This window comes from Amblyraja radiata, chromosome 5 (assembly GCF_010909765.2).
Source record: "Amblyraja radiata isolate CabotCenter1 chromosome 5, sAmbRad1.1.pri, whole genome shotgun sequence".
In the NCBI taxonomy this organism is placed as follows: domain Eukaryota; kingdom Metazoa; phylum Chordata; class Chondrichthyes; order Rajiformes; family Rajidae; genus Amblyraja; species Amblyraja radiata.
In genome coordinates, this window is record NC_045960.1 from 103,360,760 (window position 1) to 103,387,654 (window position 26,895).

At 39.4% G+C, this 26,895-nt stretch overlaps 1 protein-coding gene across 1 annotated transcript in view; it reads right to left on the reverse strand.

Moving 5' to 3' along the window:
* Nucleotides 1-26,895, reverse strand: part of ascc3 (activating signal cointegrator 1 complex subunit 3) — a 363,313-nt gene that overhangs the window by 246,231 nt on the left and 90,187 nt on the right. Inside the window, exons 12-13 of the mRNA XM_033021915.1 lie at nt 19,945-20,121; nt 11,338-11,409 (exon numbers count right to left, since the gene is read on the reverse strand). Of these exons, the coding sequence (XP_032877806.1) occupies nt 11,338-11,409; nt 19,945-20,121 (249 nt within the window). The remainder of the gene's footprint in view (nt 1-11,337; nt 11,410-19,944; nt 20,122-26,895) is intronic.

The following is a 26,895-nucleotide window of genomic DNA, read 5'->3' on the forward strand; positions in this document are numbered from 1 at the left end:
AATCGTTGCCAAAGGTTCCTCAACAAAGTACTGAGTAAAGGGTCTGAATACTTATGTAAATATGATATTTCAGTTATTTATTTTTAATTACTTTGCAAAAGTTTGAAACACCCGTTTTCACTTTTTTATTATGGGGTATTGTGAGTAGATGATTAAAAATAATGAATTTAATCCATTTTCGAATAAGGCTGTAATGTAACAAAATGTGGAAAAAATGAAGGGGTCTGAATGCTTTCTATATGCACTGTACATGGATTCACCAATCAAAGATCTAATATCAATGTATAGCCTCTATATTACCCGCCAGGAGGATTGAAAATCCCCAAGTCCATTAAGACATACGCAGGTGGAATAAAGAATCATAGAGGCATACAGTGTGGAAACAGGCACTTCAGCCCAACTTGCCCACATGTCCCATCTACATTAGTCCCACCTGCCTGCATTTGACCCATTCCCTCTAAACCTGTCCTATCCATGTACCTGTCTAAATGTTTCTTAAACGTTGCGATAGTACCTGCCTCAACTACCTCCTCCGACAGCTCATTCCATACACTTACCTACCCTTTGCATGAAAAAGTTTCTCCTCAGGATCTTATTAAATCTTTCCCCCCCTCGCCTTAAATTTATGTCCTCTGGTTCTCGATTCCCCTACTCTGAGCAAGAGACTCTGTTCGCCTACCTGATCTATTCCTCTCATGGTTTTGTAAACTGTTGGGAGTTTGATCAGCTAATACGGCTACTATTTAACAATAATATACCAAACTATTGTTTGTTTACAATAACATCTCAAGCAAGTTTTTTGTTTTAATTTACTGCCCATAAATTAATATATTTCAATTGCTCAATATATCCAATTGATGAGACATAAAATGCATTTTAACTAACCATGTGTGGTAGATATGCAACTTATTATAATGGATGACTAAGCCGTGAAGTACAGCTAGTCTAAAGATCAAAACTGCAATATTGGAAAGGTTAGTGAAATGGATTAATCATGACATTCAGTTAGTCTGTGAATGTAATTAGATCATCTCCTTTAATAAATTTACAATAAGAACTAATTTACACCATTCCTGTTACACACTGACAGTGAGTCAGAGGGAAGTGAATACAATGCTTACCAATGAGGCACCTGAAGCAGTCGGTGGATTTTAATTAACTAAATAAGTTCTCATGAAATAGCACTGTGCAGGTGCACTTTGTGACAAGAAGTGACCAAGTATTATGTACAGAACCGTGAGGTGACACGGTTGCATAGCGGTAGAGTTGCTGCCTTACAGCGTCAGAGACCCAGGTTAAATCCTGACTACGGGTGCTGTCTGTACGGAGTTTGTACGTTCTCCCCGGGTGCTCCGGTTTCCTCCCACGCTCCAAAGACCTACAGGTTTGTAGCTTAATTGGCTTTGGTAAAGAGTGCAAATTGTCCCCAGTATGCGGGATTGTGCAAGTGTATGGGGATTGCTAGTCGGTGCGGATTCGGTGGGCCAAAAGGCCTGTTTCCATGGAGCATCTGAAAACTAAACCAAAAACTAAGTAAAGTATCTAATCATTGGAACTGGAATTACACTGAAATTCAGTGGGGAAGATTCTGCAGGAGGATGCTCTATTTACTCACAAAGTACTGGAATAACTCAGCAGGTCAGGCAGCGTCTCTAGAGGACATGGATAGGGGGCGTTTCAGGTCCAGCATGCTGTGTTTATTTTATGTAAATCAGATTCTGCAGTTTCTTGTGTCACTATTTACACACTTGAGATTGTTTAAATCGTATAAAGTTGCTGGAAGTGTAAACTGATCAAAATTTGTTGAAAATTTGAAATAAAAACAGAAATACTTAAAACACCCAGCAGGTCAGGTAGCAGCTGTGGAAAGAGAACCAGTTAATGTTTCTAAATCAGAAACATCGATTTTAAAACATTAGCTTTGAGTCACAGAGAAGGGATAGGACAAAATAAACATTTATAATTGTAGTTGTAGGCCCCCCTGACCATGGATGTGTCAGATGCAAGCTTGGGCCATGTCATATGGAGGGCAGGCTGTTGCCCATGCAGCACGTCCCCCCTTTCCACGTCTCTGATCGATCCAAAGGAACAGCAGAACCGTTACAGTTTGGCACCAGCGCCGTTGCCAGAGCGAGGTAGTAGACAACGACGAACTGCCTTAGAGACACCTGATTTTTCTTGAGGTTTACTCCTGGAGCCTTTTCCATGACTGGATATGGCCACAAGGCAGCGGAGGTTCTAAATCGGAGTTTTCCCTCTCCTTGATGGACTGCCTTCCCAGGCTGCCGAGCCCCATCTACACGAGACTCGTGGGGGCGGGAGCGTCTACTTTCCCGTGCAGGTCTACAGCACCTGCCCACTGCCCACAACATTTTGATGAGGTAAACTAGATTAATGGGGGCATTTGGAAGGTGATAACACTTGTCAATGTTATGTGTCTCTAAATAGAAGGGTTTGGGATGTGCCCAGCACGTTAGGTTATAATCAAGGAGATAGTTTGTAATGCAATCCATCCATGGCTAATTAAGAAAATTAATGATGGTTTCAAATGAAAAGGCTTAACATGCGATTAAGATTAATGGCAACCCAGATAATTGTACGGTTTTACAGAAGCCAGCAAAGAATGATAGAAAAATATATGAAGATGAGATAGTTTTTAAAATTATTTGCTAGTTTACTCTCATACTCGGCTTCTGCAATATATGTATGTATGTATGTATGTATGTATGTATGTATATATATATATATATATCAGAATTGCTGTAATTTCTTTATTTTCCATTATTAATTCCCCAGTTTTAGCTAAGATAATGTTTGCTTTAGCCTTTTTTAATATATATATATATATATAGCTAAAACTGGGGAATTAATCATGGAAAATAAAGAAATTACAGCAATTCTGATTAATTAGTACAGATTAGTCTTCAATGGTGGATAATAAGAGACAAAAGGGAGGAACGTGAAGTAATTTCTATGGCTAGTGGAAAAAAAAAAGTTAAGGGAAATAATAGAGCTCCAGGCTGACAAATCTCTTGGATCTGATGACTACATCAGAGGATATTCAAAGGACAGATTTGCACAGATAGTGTGTACGTCAGTAATAGTCTACCAAAATATCTCTGCCGAGATTCAAGGAAATCGGCAATTATAATACTGCTATTTGGAGAAGAAAATCGAAAGCAGTAAACTATAGGCCTGTTAAACTAACATCCATCATTGCGAAAATTGCTGGTATCCATTATTAAGGAGATAATAGGAAAATACTTGGAAAAATATAATGCAATCAACAATAGCCCACATGGTTTTAGAAAAGAGAAATGGTGTTCAATGTGTTGTTAGATTTCTTTGAGGATGTAACAACCTGGTTGGAAGATATAGTGAATGTGGATTGCAAAAGCATTCGATAAGGTGGCATATAAAAGATTATTGCCAAAGACCACAATGGGTTGAGAGTAATAGCATTGACAAGCGGATTGACTAACTAACATAAAAGAGATTCAGGATAAATGAGTTAATACTGCTGTTATGACACAAGAATCCATGATGGGGCTTCAACTATTTATAACCTACATCAATGACTTGGATGAAGGAAGAGAGTGTCCTGTGGCCATCTTTTCTGATGGTATTGGTATTAATTTATTATTGTCACATGCACCCAGATACAGTAGAAAACTTTGTTTTGCTGCTCTGCAGGAAAATCATTATACAAGTACAAGTGGTTGTGCAAAAGAGAAACATACACAAGGTGCAGAATACGGTGCAGAATACGGTGTTATAGTCAGTCATACAGCATGAAACATAGAAAATAGATGCAGCAGGAGATCATTTGGGCCCTTCGAGCCAGCACTGCCATTCATTGTGATCATGGTTGATCATCCACAATCAGTAACCCGTGCCTGCCTTCTCCACATACCCCTTGATTCCGCTATTCCCAAGAGCTCTATCTAACTCTCTTTTAAATTCATCCAGTGAATTGGCCTCCACTGCCTTCTGTGGCAGAAAATTCCACAAACTCACAACTCTCTAGGTGAAAAAGTGTTTTCTCATCTCAGTTTCAAATGGCCTCCCCTTTATTCTTAGGCTGTAGCCCCTGGTTCCGGACTCCCCCAACATTGGGAACATTTTTCCTGTACAGTCCAGCTTGTCCAGTCCTTTTATAATTGTATATGTTTCCACAAGATATCCTCTCATCCTTCTACATTCCAGTGAATACAAGCCCAGTCTTTCCAATCTTTCCTCATATGACAGTCCCGCCAGCCCGAGGATTAACCTCATGAACCTACGTTGCACTCCCTCAATAGCAAAGATGCCCTTCCTCAAATTAGGAGACCAAAACTGCACACAACACCCCAGATATGGTCTCACTAGGGCCCTGTGCAACTGCAGAAGGATCTCTTTGCTCCTATACTCAAATCTTCTCGTTATGAAGCTGTATTATGTGTTGTAGCCAAAGAGAAAATTGTTTTTTTTAAAGTGCAAAGACCACAACGAGGTAGACTGGAAGATTAGGAGTTCATGCTTAATATATGATACCAAGATAGATGAATTAGCAACTTCAGAGTAGCTCAAAGATTCTGCAAAGGAATATAGATAGGTTGTGATAGGGCAAGAGGTTGGCAGAAGGAAATATGATATATGGAAAATCTTGCTGGATAATTGGTAGGCAACTGGTGCTAATTTAAAAATTAATTAGAAATGCTCACATTTGCATAGCCTTTAGGTGAAAAAAATGAAGTTAATTATCATTGCTGAACAGGCCTGCATTGGTCTAGGTTTTAATTTGAATCTTATAAACAAAACATCTAAGGATTTTTACTAAAAAAGTAAACGGTTGGTATTTTGTATGCATTTACAAATGGCTCATATAGCTATGATATTACTTTTTAACTAACTTTAAGCAATTGTCATTCATTATAATTTTTGAATATTTTGCTATAAAGTGTCACTGCAAAGAAAATCTAGTGAAAGACCATCAGGACTTTAAAACCAGATGTGGATTATTGAACAAGCAAATCTTGTGTGGTTAAAAGTTTTAAATCCCACTTTCAAAATTATGTTCATATCAGTTTAGCAGCCCGTTGCAACAGAAATACTAAATAGATAAACCTCGTTATTACGGACCACAGACGGGGGGGGGGGGGGGAATGGTGTCCATTATTGCCGATTGTCCACTGCAGCACAGAACCTCACAGGAGATCCTTTTTTGCTGTGGCTATCCTTCAGTCCTTCTGTACATCTTTCTGCTTGGTGTAGACTGACTCCCCTTCCCACTCCCTCCCCAATCTTTGTACATCCCCAATCTTGGACTTTCCACTCGTCACTTTCATTTTATTTTTCATGTATCTTGTTGTGTTTTATGACTGTTGGCAAACCGATTTCCCTCCTGGGATAAATACATTTTTATAGTATCGTACCGTAACCCAGTAAGGGATTTGCTCCAACCACCTTGACGTCACTCCATGCAAATATGTTGTTTTCAAAGACAATGTTCTTTTTAGCAGCTAACAATGTATTTTTGCAAGCTAAAAATACTAAAGCCTGTTTGTTACATTGTTTAATAGAATATCATTGTAGATCAAAGCAATTGCTTAGTAGTTTCAAAGGCCTCCTCCAGTGTAACTAGCACCTTGAGTTCTTATTGATGGTGGGGTCTGATTGCTGTGGGGACGAACCGTCTGCTATAACTGAAATCCGTTATAAAGAAGTCCATAATAAGGAGGATAAACAGTATCTAGAATGCAAACTTGTCAGCATCATTTGTATTTTATAATGGAGCTATTCTCAGCATTTCTGTTTTATAATTTCACCAATTGTTTGAACCTGAGCGCCACAAGAGAACTTGAAAATAAAACATTGTAGGTCATCGCCATATATTATTGTCCTGCGTACCTGCATCTACATTCAGCAAGCAGCTCAGGAGGATCTGGGCAACACACAGATGATAAACTTGCACATGCAACTGTTAATTCAAACTGAAGGCTGAAACAAGCTGTCTCATTAGTTACAGCAGATGGATCAGAATTAATGACTGAATAGCCAAGTTTTAATTTCCCAAAAGCCAAACAGAGCTGAAAATTTTTCACAGTACGACTTGAAAAATCAACAGCAAAAGAGACAATCTCCATCTGTCATCCCAAATGCCTACACTCTTCCAACTACTCATAACTCAATGTTCCCAGTTAGTACTATTTTAGTGTAAAGGAAAATAAAAATCTGATCTGTCTCAACAATGATCCCACCAGAAAATTAAAAAACCACTAGGCTCCATAGTATAACAATATAAGTAAAATAACTTCAGAAAGATCTGCACTAAAATTATATTTATAAGTCAACTACAATACCATTCAAAAAGACAAACTAAAGAAAGGTGCGGCATGGTGGCACAGCGGTAGAGTTGTTGCCTTAAAGCACCAGAGACCCAGGTTCGATCCTGACCACAGGTGCTGTCTACACAGAGTTTGTAAGTTCTTCCCATGATCTGCGTGGGTTTTCTCTGGGTGCTCTGGTTTCCTCCCACACTCCAATGACGTACAGGTTTGTAGGTTCATTGGCTTCGGTAAAATTGTAAATCGTCCCTAGTGTGTAGGATAGCGTTAGTGCGCGGGGATTGCTGGTTAGTGCTGATTTGGTTGGCTGAAGGGCTCGTTTCCGTGCTGTATCTCTAAACTAAAATCATATTTTAGCTGAAGCCACTTAAAATATTACTAAATGTATAATAAAATATGAAATTGGGACAGTACAAACATAATTTCAATTAAAGCATTGTATTTCAATACTAATTAGCGGTGTTCAGAGAATACATCAAACGATATAAACTGTAAGTTAAACAGAAATGTGTTAAGACTAATACCAAGCACAACTATATGTCAATGCTCATTGAAGATTTATAAACAGGTTATGCTTTCAAAGATTTATGTTCTTTGGCTACAAAATAAACAAATATATTTGTCCAGAGCCATATTCCTCTATTGGTCTGGATACAGTGAATGTTGAGAGGATGTTTCCATTAGTGGGAGAGTCTAGGACCAGAGGCCAGAGTCTCAGAATAAAATAACGCACCTTTAGAAAGGAGGTGAGAAGGAATTTCTGTAGTCAGAGGATGGTGAATCTGTGGAATTCAATGTCACAGACGGCTGTGGAGGCCAATCCATGGATATTTTTACAGCAGAGATTGACATATTCTTGATTAGTAAGGGTGTCATGGATTATGGGGAGAAGGCAGAGGAATGGGGTTGAGAGGGAAAGATAGATTAGCCGTGATTTAATGATGGAGTAGACTTGATGGGTTGAATGGATTAATTCTGTGCCTAGAACTTTTGAACTTATGGCTAATGACGAAATGTGAAAAATATACACTTTTAATGTCAAAAATGATAACAACCACTTTGATGGGGGCAAAACAATGCTAAACAACTTCACAAGAGAGTTATTAAACAAAAAATAAAGATCAGACAATTGTGACATTGGGGCAGTTGACCAAAATCCTAAGAATATAAGAAATAGGAACCTGAGAGGTCCACACCTTCTTCAAGCCCATTCAGCCATTCACTGAGATCATGATAGATCTGATTCTGGCTTTTGTCTTTGCTGCCTGTTCCCCATAATCCTCAACTCCTTCACGTATCAAAAATCTCTTAGCATCAATAAATATATACAGAACTCGGCTCCACAGCTCAAAATTCAGAACCCTGTGGGAAAAGATATTCATTTTTATCTCTGTCTAAAATACGCAACTTCTCATTTGTAATTTATATTATTGGCTCCAGATATTCTTTTACGTGGAAACATTTTCTCGGCAACAGCTTTGTCAAGACTCCATGGAATGCAAGCTTCAATAAGATCATGTCATTGTCCAAAGTACTATTAAGAATGAGCACAACCAACATCCAAGACATTAATATAGATTGCAAATAGTTCCATCCAGTTTTTGGATATAAGCATTTTTCCAATTGTGTCTATGTGAGACCATTGACTATAAGTAACTACAAATGCTGGTTTACAAAAAAGGACACAAAGTGCTGATTTAACTCAGTGGATTAGGCAGTATCTCTGGAGAACATGGACCGGGAACATTTCGGGTCAGGTCTGAAGAAAGGTCCTGACCTTAAACGTTGCCTATGCATGTTTTCCACAGATGTTCCATGACCCAGCATTTGAATTTGTTAAGCTGGAAAGAGTGCAGAGAAGGTTCTTGAGGGCGCGCCAGGCCTCAAGGACCTGAGCTGAAGTAAGAGGTTGGGCAGGGTAGGGCTTTATTCCGAGGAGCAAATGGGAATCAGGGGTGATATTAGAATTGTGTAAAATCACAAGGAGGATAGATAGAATCAACTGGGAATCAAGAACCGGAGGATATCAATTTAAGGTGAGTGGAGGAAGATTTAACAGGAACCCGACGGTGAACATTTTCACAAGGTTGGTGGGTATATGGAACAAGCTGCCAGAGGAGGTCATTTGGCAGCTACTATAACAACTTTTAAAAGATGTTTTAAACAGGTACATGGATAGGAAAGGTTTAGAAGGATGTGGGCCTAATGCAGGCAGGGTGGATTTGTGTAGATGAGGCATCTTGGTCAGCACGGACAAGTTGGACCGGAGTGCCTTTTTCCGTGCTGTATGACTATGACTATAACCACCTGAGTTACTTCTGCACTTTGTGTCTTTTTATGTAGTCAATAGGCTACGTGGTCTGTAAATCCTGGTAAAACAAAAGTTTTATTTTAAAATTCTGGTCCAATCTTCCTAATTTCTTGAATAGAACATATGCAATTTTACAAAATCCATTGGGACATTTTATAGAGAACTGAAAGGCAATGATCAAGCAATGCACCATCTACAGACATTTCTTGCAAGACCCCAGGGCGTAAGCTATCAAGTCCAGGGAAGTCATCAATCTTTGGATTTATTAGTTAATGAAACTAATAAATCCAAAGATTGACGACTTCCCTGGACTTATGAGTTGGAGTTGCTGACATTAACTTTAAGGAACGCTTCAAAGGAACAAAAACAGAAGGAGAATTGGTCAGGTTTAGAAAACTTTCAACTTGAAAGATTGCACTAATTCCCTGCATGCAATGCTAATGAACTTCATGCTTCATGTAGAATTATCATCTTTAAACATACGGAAACTTTTCTAAAAGTCAGGAATAAAAAGATACAACATGATATTAAAGAGGAGAGTATGAATTGGATCCTCTTGTCCAAATCATATACCAGGCATAAAATAATTATCTGGAGCAAAACTGTAAAGTTCACTCAATTTTCTTAAGTTCCTTTCTCTGTATGAACTTCCTATCCGTCACACAATTCCATTTGGGTTAAAAGAGTAGGTTTTCAGAGTCAGTTTTTAAGAAACTGCAGACGAACACTGCATTGAGTCATTGAGGTATAAGCACAGCAAAGGGGCTTTCAGCCCAATTCTTCGATAATGAAATGAAATATCTTTATTTGTCGTTGTAAGCACTGCATACAACGAAATTGTTGTTGCCACTCCATTGGTGCATAATATACAAACATAAAAACACAGGACACAATTTCAAAAACAATGTTAAAAACTAGGTATTAAAATAAGTAAGTAATCAGTACTGTACACGGTGATAGTAAAGGTTCAAGATGGGTAGCAGCAATGAAGAGTGCAGCATGAATAACACTCAGTGTTTTTCCATGTTGAGTGTGAAGATTGCTTTGGGGTAGAAACTGTCTCTGAGTCTGGAGGAACAAACAATCCTCCTGAGTTGGTACAATTTGCTTGCATTTAGTCCATATTTCCCCCTAAACAATTCTTCACCATGTACCTATCCAGATGTATTTTAAACACTAATTATACAAGCCTCAACCACTTCCTCTGGCAGTTCATTCTTCATACCCACCATCCTCTGTGTGAAAAAATTGCCCCTCCAGTCTGCTTACATATTTCCAACCTCACCCTAAATCTATGTCCTCCAGTTTTAGACTCCCCTACCCCGGCAATAAGACTGTGACCACTCACCTTATGATTATAACTACCTATATTAATGGGTTCTAAAATATAAAAAACAATTCAAAAGTGGAATCTGTTACCAAGATCCTTCATCAGTCAGAGTATTGAATATAGAATTTGGGAGGTCATGTTGCAGTTATATAAGGCGTTGGTGAGGCTGCATTAAGATTATTGTGTTCAGTTCCCGGCACCATGTTATAGGAAAGGGTACAGAGATGATTTGCGAGGTTGTTGCCAGAACTCGAGTGTCTGAGCTATATGGAGAGGTTGAGTAGGCTGGGATTCTATTCCTTGAAGCGCACGAGGATGAGGGGTGATAGAGATGTATAAAATCATGAGAGGAATAGATTGGGTGGATGGAGAGAGTCTCTTGCCCTGAGTAGGTGAATCGAGGACCAGAGGACATACTGTAGGTTTAAGGTGAAGGAGAAAAGATTTAATAGGAATCTGAGGGGTAACCTTTTCACACAAAGGGTGGTGGATGTATGGAACGAGCTGCCACTGGAGGTAGTTGAGGAAGGGACTACTGCGATGTTTAAGAAACAATTAGGCAGGTACATTAATAGGACAGGTTTGGAGGGATATGGGCCAAATGCAGGCAGGTAGGACAAATGTAGCTGGGACATGTTGGCCGGTGTGGGCAAGTTGGGATGAAGGGCCTGTTTCCACACTGTACTATTCTATGATGATGAATGCCAAAGAGGAGGAACAATCCCTGATGATAATTTGTTATTCATTTATAACATGGTGAATCAGCACATTATTTCTTGCCATATGTTTTAACACTGTGATGCATTTGAAGTGCTTACAAAAGTAAACTTTTGTCATGCACAGGGGAATCTATGGTAATATTTGTTTCTACATTATTCTTTTCATTAATTTCTGGTTTGTAATGTGAGTTCCCACTAAAAGTGTCTCAGAGCATAACACAGGTATCCACAGCATGTGGGAATGTTCTACTTATTCAGCAAAAATTAAAACACTTGAAGCAGATGATAATTCCGAACAACCTTAATGTAAATTCTGTTCTTTATCCATATTATATCCAAATTATATACAGATCAATTGGGAGAATTTAAGTTTTAACCTCACTTGATGGGGATATATGATTTATCTTTTAACTTTATGCATCTATAATTTATTAGAAATTATATTAACCATGTTCTAAATGGTAATGAAATGTTAGATGTAAAAAGAATACCGCAGTCCATTTTATATTCATAAAAAATAATTCTGTTCTCTGATTGAACAAGATATAAAAAATGTTATAATATCAAAACATAATTTAATATACATCTAAATGTTCACATTTTTGTCATCATAAATATGCAAACTCCAAAAGTGGTAAGAAAAATCCTTACCTGGTGTCCTTCCTTCAGTTTTGCTAGAACCTTGTCATAACAAACTTCTTCCATGTCGTGTAGTTGTTGCATCTATAAATCAAGAAAATATATTATGTAATTTAAAAAAGTGTTTTCAGTTTCCTCTCTTTCCAAAGTGAGGAAAACACTGACAAATGAATAATCTCACAGTCACCAGGATGGCATCCACCAGCCAGAGATAGCACATTATGGATTTGGTAAAGAGGAGAGAGTGTAACAGTCAAGCATTTTTGCAAACCAAGAGCATATTAGAATAGTGTGCACATTCTTTTTTTTAAATATTGAAAATATACTGTCTTGTGCAAACATTTTTTTCATTTACACTCTGTGCTATGGAACAAGGGTATAGTTTAAGGCAATTAAAAACTCCACTTCCTATATTAAATTAATGGCTATACTCAAAAATAGTTTATTGCCTCTAAATTACTTTGGGATGTTTCGAAAACAAGAAAGGAACTTAAAAATGTAAGTATTTTTTACAATTCAACAGACAATAGACAATAGGTGCACGAGTAGGCCATTTGGCCCTTCAAGCCAGCACTGCCATTCAATGTGATCATGGCTGATCATCCACAATCAGTACCCCGTTCCTGCCTTCTCCCCATATCCCCTGGCTCCGCTATCTTCATGAGCCTTATCTAGCTCTCTCTTGAAAGTATCCAGAGAACCGGCCTCCACCGCCCTCTGAAGCAGAGGGCGGTGGAGGCCGGTTCTCACAACTCTCTGTGTGACAAAGTGTTTCCTCATCTCCGTTCTAAATGGCTTACCCCTTATTCTTAAACTGTGTTTAAGTTCTGGACTCCCCCAACATCTGGAACGTGTTTCCTGCCTCTAGCGTGTCCAAATCTTATATGTTTCAATATGATCCCCTCTCATCCTTCTAAACTCTAGAGTATACAAGCCCAGCCGCTCCATTCTCTCAGCATATGACAGTTCCGCCATCCCGGGAATTAACCTTGTAAACCCTCAAAAGCAAGAATGTCCTTCCTCAAATTAGGGGACCAAAACGGCACACAATTCTCCAGGTGTGGTCTCACCAGGGACCTGAACAACTGCAGAAGGACCTCTTTGCTCCCATACTCAACAACATTTGTTATAAAGGCCAACATGCCATTCGCTTTCTTCACTGCCCGCTGTCCCTACATGCTTACGTTCAGTGACTGAACAAGGACCCCCAGATCCCGTTGTACTTCCCCTTTTCCCAACTTGACACCATTTAGATAATAATCTTCCTTCCTGTTTTTGCTACCAAAGTGGATAACCTCACATTTATCCACATTAAACTGCCAAAGTGGATAACCTCACATTTATCCACATTAAACTGCCAAAGTGGATAACCTCACATTTATCCACATCATCTACCATGCATCTGCCCATTCACCCAACCTGCCCAAGTCACCCTGCATTCTCATAGCATCCTCCTCACAGTTCACACTACCACTCATATTAACTTACAAAAGGACCGGACAAGCTGGACTGGACAGGAAAAATGTTCCCAATATTTTGGGAGTCCAGAACCAGGGGCTACAGTTTAAGAATAAAGGGGAGGCCATTTAAAACTGAGATGAGAAAAAACATTTTCACCCAGAGTTGTGAATTTGTGGAATTCTCTGCCACAGAAGGCAGTGGAGGCCAATTCACTGGATTAATTTAAAAGGGAGTTAGATAGAGCTCCTGGGGCTAGCAGAATCAAGGGGTATGGGGAGAAGGCGGGCACGGGTTACTGATTGTGGATGATCAGCCATGATCACAATGAATGGCAATGCTGGCTCGAAGGGCCGATTGCCGTCCTCCTGCAACTATTTTCTATGTCTACGTCTCCATTACTTTCTATATCGTACTATGATCATTATATCTATATTTCAATAACGGTGCTGAGAGGCAAGGAGTACAGTATTTGGAGATGCAGTGTTTATTAAAGCTGTTGTTTATAAGGTTTATAATGTTACTTGTAATCCCTTCATCTAAATCATTAATATATATTGTAAATAGCTGTGGTCCCAGCACCGAGCCTTGCGGCACCCCACTAGTCACTGCCTGCCATTCTGAAAGGGGCCCGTTTATCCCTACTCTTTGTTTCCTGTCTGCCAACCACCACCTTTCTTAAAAAGTGGGATAACATTAGCTACCCTCAGGAACTGATCCTGAATCTATTTGTCAGATGCAGTAACTTGTTTTTAGGTTGAAAGAAAAAGTGATACTCAATGATATTAGCTATGTAGAAAGGAATATACAACTGGAGGACTATCCTCAGTTATTCTCACCTCTAATGTGCTCATGGGCATCCTTACCACTGAGACAGAGATTTATGTTATGTTTCTGCCCTACTGATCAAGCCAAACTACTTTCTAGGTGGAGGAACTCAGTGAGTCAGGCAGGATCTCTGGAGAAAAATAATAGGTGACGTTTCGGGCCGGAATCCTGCCGAGACCCTCTCCAGGTATCTTCTCTCTTAACATAAGTCCAACTCACTTCCCCAAATGTATCTTCCTTTCACCTCAGTATTGCTAACCGTGACTTCAAAGGTCAGTGCCTATATTCCAGAATTTCTCTGCTACATTTCAATTGAATTTCACTGTAAAAAGATCGTCCTTATAAACAACAGCTTTAATAAACACTGCATCTCCAAATACTGTACTCCTTGCCTCTCAGCACCGTTATTGAAATATAGATATAATGATCATAGTACGATATAGAAAGTAATGGAGACGTAGACATAGAAAATAGTTGCAGGAGGACGGCAATCGGCCCTTCGAGCCAGCATTGCCATTCATTGTGATCATGGCTGATCATCCACAATCAGTAACCCGTGCCCGCCTTCTCCCCATACCCCTTGATTCTGCTAGCCCCAGGAGCTCTATCTAACTCCCTTTTAAATTAATCCAGTGAATTGGCCTCCACTGCCTTCTGTGGCAGAGAATTCCACAAATTCACAACTCTGGGTGAAAATGTTTTTTCTCATCTCAGTTTTAAATGGCCTCCCCTTTATTCTTAAACTGTAGCCCCTGGTTCTGGACTCCCAAAATATTGGGAACATTTTTCCTGTCCAGTCCAGCTTGTCCGGTCCTTTTGTAAGTTAATATGTGTCCATAAGAACCCCTCTCATCCTTCTAAATTCCAGTGAATACAAGCCCAGTCTTTCCAATATTTCCTCATAAGACAGTCCCACCATCCCGGGGATGAACCTCGTGAATATTATGCACTCCATCAATAGCAAGGATGTACTTCCTCAAATTAGGAGATCAAAACTGCACACAATACCCCAGATACACTACATCCACTGGCTCTCCTTCATCCATTTGATTTGTCACATTCTCAAAAAATTCCAGAAGATTAGTCAAGCCCTTCATAAATATGTATTCCCCTTCATGCTGACTTGGGCCAATCCTTTTACTGCTATCTAAATGCGCCGTTATTATTTCTTTAATAATTGACTCCAGCAACTTCCCCACCACCGATGTCAGGCTAACTGGTCTATAATTCCCCATTTTCTCTCTCGCTCCTTTCTTGAAAAGTGGGATTAGCCACCCTCCAGTCCACAGGAACTAATCCTGAATCTGTAGAACTTTGGAAAATGAACACCAATGCATTCACGATTTCTAGAGCCACCTCCTTGAGTACCCTGGGATGCAGACCATCAGGCCGGGCCACAGTTTGTGTGTGTGATATAGGGTTAGATTCATAATTCTGTCAGTTCATACTTCTTGTCAAGAAAAAAATGTGACTCTGGTAATTGTCTTTTTTAATGTTTTTTAAATCATTTATTTTTAAATGGCTCACAAGCAGTGTTTGATTTGATTTTGTAGTAACCGGAACCTACCCGACCCGACCCGACCCGACTCGCAGGATAATTAACATTGCGGGGGAAGTTTTTGTGTGTGATATAGGGTTAGATTCATAATTCTGTTAGTTCATAATTCTGTTAATTCTTGTTAAAGAATAAAATGTTTATAAACACACATACATGAATGTGATATAAATTTATATCACATCGGGACGACAGATGGCACAATGGGCTAAGTGTTCGGCTGGCAACCGGAAGGTAGCCGGTTCGAATCCCGCTTGGAGTGCATACTGTCGTTGTGTCCTTGGGCAAGACACTTCACCCACCTTTGCCTGTGTGTGAATGTGTGTGAATGTGTGTGAGTGATTGGTGGTGGTCGGAGGGGCCGTAGGCGCAGATTGGCAGCCACGCTTCCGTCAGTCTGCCCCAGGGCAGCTGTGGCTACAGAAGTAGCTTACCACCACCGAGTGTGACTGAAGAGTGAATGAATAATGCGATGTAAAGCGCCTTGAGTATTAGAAAGGCGCTATATAAATTCCATCCATTATTATTATTATTATTATTTATCAGCCTTCAGTCCCATCAGTCTACCCAACACTATTTCTCACCTAATGCAAATTTCTTTCCGTTCCTCTGTCTCCCTGGATCCTCTGTCCTCTGGTACATCTGGGAGATTGTTTGTGTCTTCCTTAGTTAAGACAGAACCAATGTACCTGTTCAACCCATTGCCATTTTCTTGTTCCCCAAAATAATTTCACCTGTTTCTGTCTTCAAGGGACCCACATTTGTCTTTACTAATATTTTTCCCAACATGCCTAAAAAAGCTTTTACTATCCTTCTTTATATTCTTGGTGAGCTTGCCTTTGTGCTTCATCTTTTCACCCCGTATTGTCCATTTGGTTAACTTCTGGTGTCCTTTGAACGTTTCCCGCTACTCTTTGTTGTTGCATACCTTTTCCTTTAGTTTTATACCATTCCTAACGTCATATGAAGGCCATAGTTGCCTCTTACTCCCCTTAGAATCTTTCTTCCACTTTGGAATGAAATGATCCTGCATCTTTTGGATTATGCCCAGAAATTCCTGCCATTGCTGTTCCACCATCATTCCTGCTAGAATCCTTTTCCAGTCGACCTTGGCCAGCTCCTCTCTCATGCCTTCATAGTTCCCTTTGTTCAACTGCAATACAGACACTTCTGATTTAACGTTATCCCTCTCAAATTGCAGGTTAAAACATATCATATTATGATCACTTCCTCCTAGTGGTTCCTTTACCTTAGTTCCCTTATTAAATCTGGTTCATTAGACAACACTAAATCCAGAAATGCCTTCTCTGTGGTAGGCTCCAACACATGGTCTCATCTCTCTGCTACCATCCAGAAAAAGGCACAGTAGCTAAAAATCGTTATCAGGTTCAAGATCAGCTTCTTCCCATCAACCATCAGTCTCTTGACCCACCCTGCACAGCACTAACTGCAATCCTACCTCAGCACCAAACTACAATGGAATGTTAGTGTTTAAATGTGATTTGCATTGGATTCGAACAATAAAATAATTTATTGTGCACCTTTACAGGCACATAATATGCAACAACCCACGGTATTAGGCAAACCAGCCCATAATAGTGCAAGCCAAAGAATGTAGTGCAACATTATACAATTAAATACTCTTGTCTTGACACTCATTTAGCTATGCAACCATTTGCAGTCAGAAGTACTGAGTAGATGATCCACCGATTCTTCCTTCGGAGGTCTCTACCATCACATACACTATCTAGCCTGATTCAATCCCCACGGTCAAACTGGATGCAGAAAAGACCAGTAAAATACCAGATATCCTAGCTCTATGACAGAAAAGTCAAGTCCCACAACAAGCTGTACACCTAGTCAAGATATTTCAATGCAGCTAAAACACTAGTATATCTCCAGTTACATTGAATATTCCCCTGGAAAGTCCTGTTCACAGAAAACAAAACCAATCCATTTCAACAAATTATGCAACTTTCAAACAGCAGCAAAATAATGAAAACTGTGTTGGGTTGGTCAAAAACTGGATTTTCTGACCTAATGTGTTGGAAGGAACTGCAGATGCCGGACTACACCAAAAATAAACATAAAATGCTGGAGTAATCCAGCAGGACAGGCAGAGATGCTGCCTATTTTTTTCTGACCCAACATGTTCTGAAACATAATGGACCAATATGTTAGTACTACCATGAAGATCAATCACCATCAGTTTCACATGGACAAAGAGATGGGAAATAAAGGAAGACTTGCCAGCAATGCTCACAAAGAAATTTAAATTGAACATGTATCAATGATTTGTTTATTTATGGAACGGTTGCAAAAGGCTAAACAGTGGAAAGTTACTCATCTGAGATTTAAACCCATCTCAATACTTTACTTTTCAAATATTTGCATAATTTACAGTGTTTCCCAAGCACACTACTTTTTCCAGTGGCTGGGCTTTACAGTTGAAGGAAAGCTGCAGTATTATCAACTCAAAAGGGACACATTATATAAACATAAATTGCGATAGCTATCTACTTTGTATTGTATTTCCCTTCATGAAGGGGTGAAGGGGAATGAGACAAAGACAATGTAATGGGCTCAATCCAATTTTTGTGTTTGGTACCAACATATGTTCAATAAAACAGGACACAGTTGCGCATAACTGAAGCAGGAGAAATTAAGCCCAAGGGCTTTCAATGCCACAAATGGACGATAACAAAGTGACTGAGATATATAATCAGGTTAAAGCTTAGTAATTTGGATAACATCATTTTAACTTAACATAAGCTTCAGGCATTAGCTCATTCATTTTACATCTGGATATATTGCAAGGGAACTGACATTTTTCTGTCTGTGGTTAACTGAGGGTTGATCAACTGCAACTAGAAAGACACCTGTGTTAATTTTAATGGAGCAATTTTTGCCAAATTACCCTGTATCCAGAGGCAGCAGTCCAACTGAGGCTGTCTGAATTACATAATAAAGACTGATAAAGTATTTGTCCATTCTTTTACATTTCATTGTTACAGATTTGGTGTCAACATTTCAAGAGATATATTTTAGAAGAAAGAATAAAAAGTTTAGTTTAGTTTAGTTTATTGTCACATGTACCGAGGTACAGTGAAAGGTTTTTATCCCGTGTGACCCAGTAACAAGTAATATAAATGAATTGATAACATTTTAAAGAGTATATAGGGAGAGTAAAGCCTAAGGTTGCACAGACACACAATACAAGGCAGCAGAAAATGGTGAGAAATCAGCCAAAAAAGCACACTTCTAAGTCAAATGGTTCCAGAAGTTAAGTCTACTCTAAACTCTTGGCGCAGAGCATAGAGTAACAACAAGGTTATGTTTAACATGAAAACAAATTATAAGATATAATTTGTCAAAAAATGTACAGTTTTTGATAAAATAAATAAGGAATAGATGTTTTTATTGAGGAAAACGGATATCTAGAGGGTAACTGTTATCTATATCTTCCAAACATTTCTGAGGTCTGGTCAAACTACAGTTTGCATTGCTGGGCAGTGGAAAAGGATTTAAAAAAACAAACTCTGCAAAATTCTCCAAATTCACTGGACGGAATGTGAACCAACTTTAGTGGTTCCTGGGAATCTCTGGCACATGACTGCTCAACATAAAGAATGGTATTGAGATCCTTGAGGTACCTGGGGAATATAGAGGCCCTGTGTGAGCAATGGTAGGAGAAGATCAACGTTTAAACTACCCATCCACTACCCGCCAACTGCCCCATTTCTGAAAAAGCCGTTTGTTCCAACACAAACCTCCTGCACCACCTCTGAATCCACAAAACTAGAGACAGTGCAAGTCATCCTTGATTGCAAGGGATTGTCCAAGAAGAAGGTGGCTCGCACCAGTGACAGTGCCTCTGCGTGCTTCTGGGACTTATGGCTCATTGTTGGTCAGCCATTCAACAAATATCACCAACGCTATTTTTTTTGTCTCTGGGCTTTAGCGCTTACAAATGAATTACTGCCATTGTGATGTGTTCCTTCTCATTACACATTTTTCTATTTAATTCCACAAACTCTGTGCCACAATAGTCCTTCCAGAAGTTGAAGTGGGATCACCACCAGTCACATCTTCCCATCCGCACCCCTTTTGAACCTTCCGCAGAGGCCACTCACTCCACAACGTCTTGATTCATTCATCCAGACTGATTCCTGGGATGTCAGGACTTTCATATGAAGAAAGACTGGATAGACTCGGCTTGTACTTGTTAGAATTTAGAAGATTGAGGGGGGATCATAAAAACTTACAAAATTCTTAAGGGGTTGGACAGGCTAGAGGTTGGACAGAACCGAGATGAGAAAAACATTTTTCACACAGAGAGTGGTGAATCTCTGGAATTCTCTGCCACAGAAGGTAGTTGAGGCCAGTTCATTGGCTATATTTAAGAGGGAGTTAGATGTGGCCTTTGTGGCTAAAGGTATCAGGGGGTATGGAGAGAAGCAGATACAGGATAAAGATGACCAGCCATGATCATATTGAATGGCGGTGCAGGCTCGAAGGGCCGAATGGCCTTCTCCTGCACCTATTTTCTATGTTTCTATATTTCTATTCCTTTCCAACCCTAACCACTCCCTCCCCTATATACGTTAATAGTTATTTTCTACACAAAAGCAGCACAAATATATATCTGTTCTAACTCTGTTCCCCCCCAAACCCTTTCATTCTGGATAGTCTTATAAAATTGCTTCCAAATTCTGAAAATAAATTGTCAGAAACAACCTTTAACCTCATTTTATGTTTACAGGAAACGTTGCCTTTACCTTATTTGATGCTTTTATTCCAATGAACGTCTGGCTTAGAGGTACTGGTCGGAACCGCCCATCAAAGAAGAAAAGTCCAATGAATGGATTCACATGGAGAAAATTGGCCACATCAATATAATTGGGAAGAGTAGCTGACAAACCAAGAATTCTGATCATACTCTGTGTTGATTCAACCTTGAAATAGGAAAACAGAAAAAGATATATATATTAACAATTCCAGCTGATGTCTATCTCTGAGGTAACAGGTGTGTTCAGAATAACTTTTGGTGCACTTTAAATTTAACTGTATCTCCCAAAATTAGCAACAAGTGCATTAATCCTCACATAAATAGCTGCATGCTCTCTAGAAAATTAATATAGGTCACAATCACTTTAATACATTATGTAAAAATGATGCATGGTGAAGATGGGTTTTAATATTATTGCAACATATATTATGGATCTGCAATCAAAACAAAATCTGCAGGTTAGTAGGAACCATCTTTAAATGAAATAAAACAACTTTAAGAAACACATTGGTTGAGACTCCTAATAGACAAACAAGACCAATTCTTAACGAGTTGGTCTCCATTTATTGATTTCTTGGATTCATGTGGTGCAACAGTATCGTAAAAATTAAAAGTTTCAGGTATGGGTGAAAGATGATCAAGAATATAAAAAAGCATCTCCGTGTGGCGATTGGATAATCTCCCTCCTGTCTCACTTTCTTACTTATTTATTTTCTTTACTATCTCCTTTTCCCTCTTTTTTTTCACACACACTAGACTTTCCTCTATTCTTTACTCACTCTTTCTTTCTTATCTCTCTCTTTTAAAAAAAAAAAAAAAAGGAAGTTGTACAGAGAATTTATTATGTTAACATAATTTTGGGAACCTGTAAAAAGGTACCACTGTATTGTACTTACTTCTAATAAATAAAATTAAAAATTAAAAATTAAAAAATAGAAACTCATTGGTAAACAGAGACATGAATTGCACAGAACTATCTAGTGCCCCACAGTACCACTCTGGTCAGGTTAAGAATTCCTATTATTTTGTTGCCTGGTTATTTTAAAATCTTGATTTCATTTTCAGAGAAGTTTCATCCAAAAAGCCTATTTTGCATTACATGTATATTTAATCAATGCGTTATATTTATAAATCAGGCTTACAGTCATTGTCTGCCGCCTATTTTACAAGATAATCTATTTCACATCAGTTATTGTCTGAAAGTAGGACACAGAAAATATCTTAATATTTAATTATGTGCGAAAAATTACTTAAAAGTTCCTGTGTGTAAAATATGCACCCAGGTGCACAGAATTCCAGAGATTCGCTTCCTTCTAAGAGATTTCTATGCATCGCTCCTTCTTCTAAACTCCAAGGAACACAGACCAAATTTAAAGGAATGAGAAGTACGGTAGCATGAATTGAAAACCGGCTAATACATAGGAAACAGTGGGAATAAAAGGAACCTTTTCAGGCTGGAAAGATGTTATGAGTACCCCAGAGATTGATTCAAAGGGAATAGCCGATGTAAGTCTAAAAAGTTCTAAACTTGGGGAACTGGATCTGTGCTCTTCCCTATGCAATTGGATCCTCGACTTTCTCAATAGCAGACTTCAATTAGTTTGAATTGGCACAACACTTCCTCCTTGATGACCGTGAGGACAGGAGCAGTTCAAAGATGTGTGCTCATTCCCCTGTACTACTCTCCGGACACCCATGATTATGTAGCCAGACACAGCTCCGACCCCATCTTTAAATATGTCGATAATACCACTGTTGTTGAATGAATAACAGGTAATGAAGAGTTAAAGTATAGGAGAGAGAGTGGCAATCACATTAAATGGTGCCAGAAACACAAACTTGCTGTCAATGTTAGCAAGACCAAGAATCTGATTGTTGACTGCAACAAGGAATCCAACCATTCTATGTAAACAGGACAACGATGGAGCAGTCAACAGCTTCAGCGTGCATATCTATCACTGAAGATCTGTCCTGAGCCCAGCACATGAATGCAACTACAAAGAAAGCTCATCAATTCCTCCACTTCCTTAGAAGATTGAGGAGATTTTATATCTCACTGAAGACTCTATTGAATGTGTACACATGCATGGCACAGAGCATACTGACTGGTTACATCATGTGGTGACTCAAACTATCGGGAACAAAGGCAGCTTCAGAAAGCGTAGACATTGCCTGGTCCATTGTGGATATTAATCTCCCACTACTGAAAGGGTGTACAGGAAGCTCTGCCTCAAAATACCAGGTAATATCATCAAAGGCCCACGTCACCCTGGCTAATCACGCATCTTGTGCGGGCATCAGGAAGAAGGTACAAAAGTCTGAGAACTATTTCACGCAGGTTTAAGAACAGCTTCTTCTCAGCAGCCATCAGGCTCTTGATTCAGTGCACAACTCGAACCACAACCCTCCCTCCATCAAGATCTACTATGGACTTTGTTTTTGGTTGCACTACGTACTCAGGTTGTTCACTATTATGGTCTGCCTACCTAGTATTGTTAAATATTAATTTATTGTATTATTACTTACTGTATATGTATGTGCTTATTATGCTATTGCATTAATGGGCCTGTAAACCTGCAGCAAGTAAAGATTTCATTGTTCTTTTCCGATATATAGATCAAACACTTGACTTTAAAAAAATAATAATTCAACATTAGCCCTTCTACATTAGTATAAAAATCCTTCCAAGAAAAAAAATCATCACATTTTTCCCTAATAATCCCCGACAGTTGAAAAGATAAAAAGAAACTGCAGGTGGAATATTTCACCTTGCTGAGAGTCTTTAATATTTTCTTTCATTGTTCATGCTTTTATTTACTTTATTAATATCTGGCCTATTTTACTGAGTTTGTGTGGAAACTGTTCAAGGAATCTCAACGTTAGAGTCCAATTAGAGGCAGTAAATAGCGAGCCAAGCAGAACCTCCATGCCTGCTCAAGAAACAACGTGCAAATGGATGCAGAAATTTCCACTGCAGTGGCTGGGAAGAGTACTCGGGATTTAATTTGACACTTCATTTCACACATCACAGTTAAGTAAAATACTGTAAGTTTACACTTATTTTCTCCTAAAATGCACACTAAAATTAGTTGTAAAATGTTTATATTTCGGAAAGATTTATAACTCAGTAATGATCATTGAAATTTTAACTGTTTTAAGATTTTTAGTCCATACATATAAAGAACAAACATCATGAATGTAATCAAGTTTAAAAAAATATAAACATCTAGTACATCTAGTTTAAAAAACATTTGAACATAGATTGGATAGGTTTAGAGAGATATGGGCCAAACACAGGCAGGTGGGACTGGTGTAGATGGGGCATGCTGGTCGGCTTGGGCAGGTTGGGCCGAAGGGCCTGTTTCTACCTTGAATGACTATGACTGTACATACAAGAAAGCAATCTAAAATCTTAGTTCATTCTTCCAGGACAAGTTAATATGGCCAATATTATTCACATTTTATCTAAAAACTGGAACTGGTGCTGAATAATTTCACCGGGCCCTTTTCAACCACGATTACCATAATTTCCACACCAGTTTAAAAAAATCAAATTTATTTTCATTTTGAAGGTGCAAAGGTCTTTTCCCTATTGAAGAGTAAAAGACTGGCAATAGTTCAAATATCCATTGAATGAATATGTAATTTTAAAATAAATTTCCAGCAATTAACCACCTAACTATTTGTTACTCACTATAATTACTCACCTTGCTGAGAAACTTTAATATTTTCTTTCATTGTTCATGCTTATTCTCTTATTTACTTTGTTAATACCTGGCCTCATTTACTGAGTTTGTGTGGAAACTGTTCAAGGAATCACAACCTCAGAGACCAATTAGAGATGGGCAGTAAATAGCTAGCCAAGCAGAACCTCCATGCCTGCTCAATAAACGACATGCAAATGTTTAAGTAATGGATAATTCAGATCTCTGATAAAAATGTGCACATTAGACTGGGCTTTGTGACCTGGTACATGGACAGGCAAATATGTAACCACAGCAATAATGAAAATCATAGTGAAGGACAAGATGGCTTTTTTGTGACAATAAATGACCAAAATAAATTTGCAAATCCTACATTTAAGTCCACATTTTGCTGGGCATACATGGGAGAACTACTACAGGTATATTCCAGCAACTTTTTATTACTTAACCCAAACTGCACATCTCAATATTCCTTCCAGTTCTTATTCACTGCACCAATCATAATCTGAATTCTTAGTCCTCCATGCAATGGCAGGAGGTTGAAAATGGTAGCAACACAAATGGGGGATGGGTGTGCAGAATGGAAGTGGTGGGGAAGGGAAATCAAAGAGCAGTATCCTTGCAAAAGAACACAGCATGGAACGGAAGACAGGCATCAGAATGAATTAACAAGGGAGGGTTAAAGAACTCCGGCATCAAACTGAATGGCACAGGAGGGAAAGGTTGCTTTCTTGAATTCGGGCATATGGAGGGAAAAAAGGTGGATCCAAGGGTCATAAGGTCATAAGGGATAGGAGTAGAATTAGGCCATTCGGCCCATCAAGTCTTCTCCCCCATTCTATCATGGCTGATGTATCTCTCCCTCCTCACCCCATTCTCCTGCCTTCTCCCCATAACCTCTGACACCTGTCCTAATAAAAAATCTATCTATCTCTGCCTTAAAAATATCCACTGACTTGGCCTCTACAGCCTTCTGTGGCAAAGAATTCCACAGATTCACCACGCTCCGAATTTCTTCTCATCGCCTTCATAAAAGAACGTCCTTTAATTCTGAGGCTATGACCTCTAGTCCTAGACTCTCCCACTAGTGCAAACATCCTCTCCACATCCACTCTACCCAAGCCTTACATTATTCTGTACGTTTCAATGAGAATTCCCCCCTCATTCTTCTAAACTGCAGCGAGTACAGGCCCAGTGCCGACAAACGCTCATCATAGGTTAACCTACTCATTCCTGGGACCATTCTTATAAACCTCCTCTGGACCCTCTCCACAGCCAGCACATCCTCAGATATGGTGCCCAAATTTGCTCACAATCAGGGGGATGACGCTGAACGCTAAAAGGCTGTTTCGACCATAAGGAGATGTAGAAATAATAAAAAGCATTTGATTATATTTATTAATTTAAATGCAAAACTGCTTGGTATACAACAGAATGATGAAAATGCTGGATTCCATTGTCAAATAATCTCTTTGAAATAGATAATTATGGTCAAATTTCAACTTAGAACTTTAATGTAAGGTTCAATGTATAGGGGTTAAAATTGTACAAGGCATTGGTGAGGCCAATTCTGGAGTATGGTGCACAATTTTGGTTGCCTAATTATAGGAAGGATGTCAACAAAATAGAGAGAGTACAGAGGAGATTTACTAGAATGTTGCCTGGGTTTCAGCAACTAAGTTACAGAGAAAGGTTGAACAAGTTAGGGCTTTATTCTTTGGAGCGCAGAAGCTTAAGGGGGGACTTGATAGGTCTTTAAAATGATGAGAGGGTTAGACAGAGTTGACGTGGATAAGCTTTTCCCACTGCATGTAGGGAAGATTCAAACAAGGGGACATGACTTGAGAATTAAGGGACAGAAGTTTAGGGGTAACATGAGGGGGAACTTCTTTACTCAGAGAGTGGTGGCTGTGTGGAATGAGCTTCCAGTGAAGGTGGTGGAGGCAGGCTCGTTATTATCATTTAAAAATAAATTGGATAGTTATATGGACGGGAAAGGAATGGAGGGTTATGGTCTGAGCGCAGGTATATGGGACTAGGGGAGAATACGTGTTCGGCACGGACTAGAAGGGTCGAGATGGCCTGTTTCTGTGCTGTAATTGTTATATGGTTATATGGTATAAAGAAATAAATTATCTGCAGTATTCAGTTAGATGAGATTTAACACACCGTTAATAAAATACTAATCAGAAGTAATTTGTTTTTAAGTAGTTCATGAAAATGCTAAAAGCATTTTTCAATCACAATGTAGAAATACCATCACAATTTGGAAGAGAGTAAAACATATTATTTCAATATCAATGATGGGAAGATACTCATGGATCAAATATTTTGGTATTCAGCTACAGTAAAAAGGCTGTAAAATACAATCAGTAAGTTTAGAAATAGGTCACATCAGTTAATCGCCATTAATCTGAATTTCTTTCGAGCTCAGCAAATGAATGGATAAAGGTCATATCATGAGCCTAAATATTTTTTAAAGCATTGGGAATATTTCAAGTGGTTTTTAAACCTTAGACCTAGAATAAATGGCAAGTAAAAGGCCTGTCCCATCAGCATGCGATAGCATGTGTCTAGCGCGACCAAACGTGGACACTTGAGGCGTACGGCCTCGCGGGGCCGGTCCCACTTCGATCGGCGGAGGCGTATGGAGTTGTGGGGGGCTGATCCCGACATCGTGCAGGGCTCCAAAAATCTTGCACTGTCCGAAAATCCCGCGCGACAACGGCCTGTCGGCCCGCAGTCGCTTTGAGGCCGTACGCAACGCATCGTCGGGCGTACGCAGAGTCTCAACGTCGTACGCATCATGTTGACGCCGTACGCAACGCATCATCTTGACGGATTACGCCAAGCACGTGGCGTTGCGCGATGACGTCACCGCCCGGCGTGCCGTTGCGTGATGGCGTCACCACCCGACGCCGTGCGACGTCCAAATTCAGTCGGCCGTCTCCTGCCCAGCTGATTGGTGAGTATGATGTTGGGACCAGCCCCGCACAACTCCATACGCCTCCGCGGTTCAAATTGGGACCGGCTCTGCGAGGCCGTACGCCTCAATCCACCACGTTTGGTCGCGCTAGACGCATGCAATTGCATGCTGGTGGGACAGGCCCTTAAGTTAGCCATATTGACAACGGCCTAAGGGCTATTCTGCACTCCTATTCTAGAATCTCTGCTGTTTTGTGTCAATTTAGTTTTCTAGATCACTGGTTTATAACATCTGATCTGTGGGCCACAGA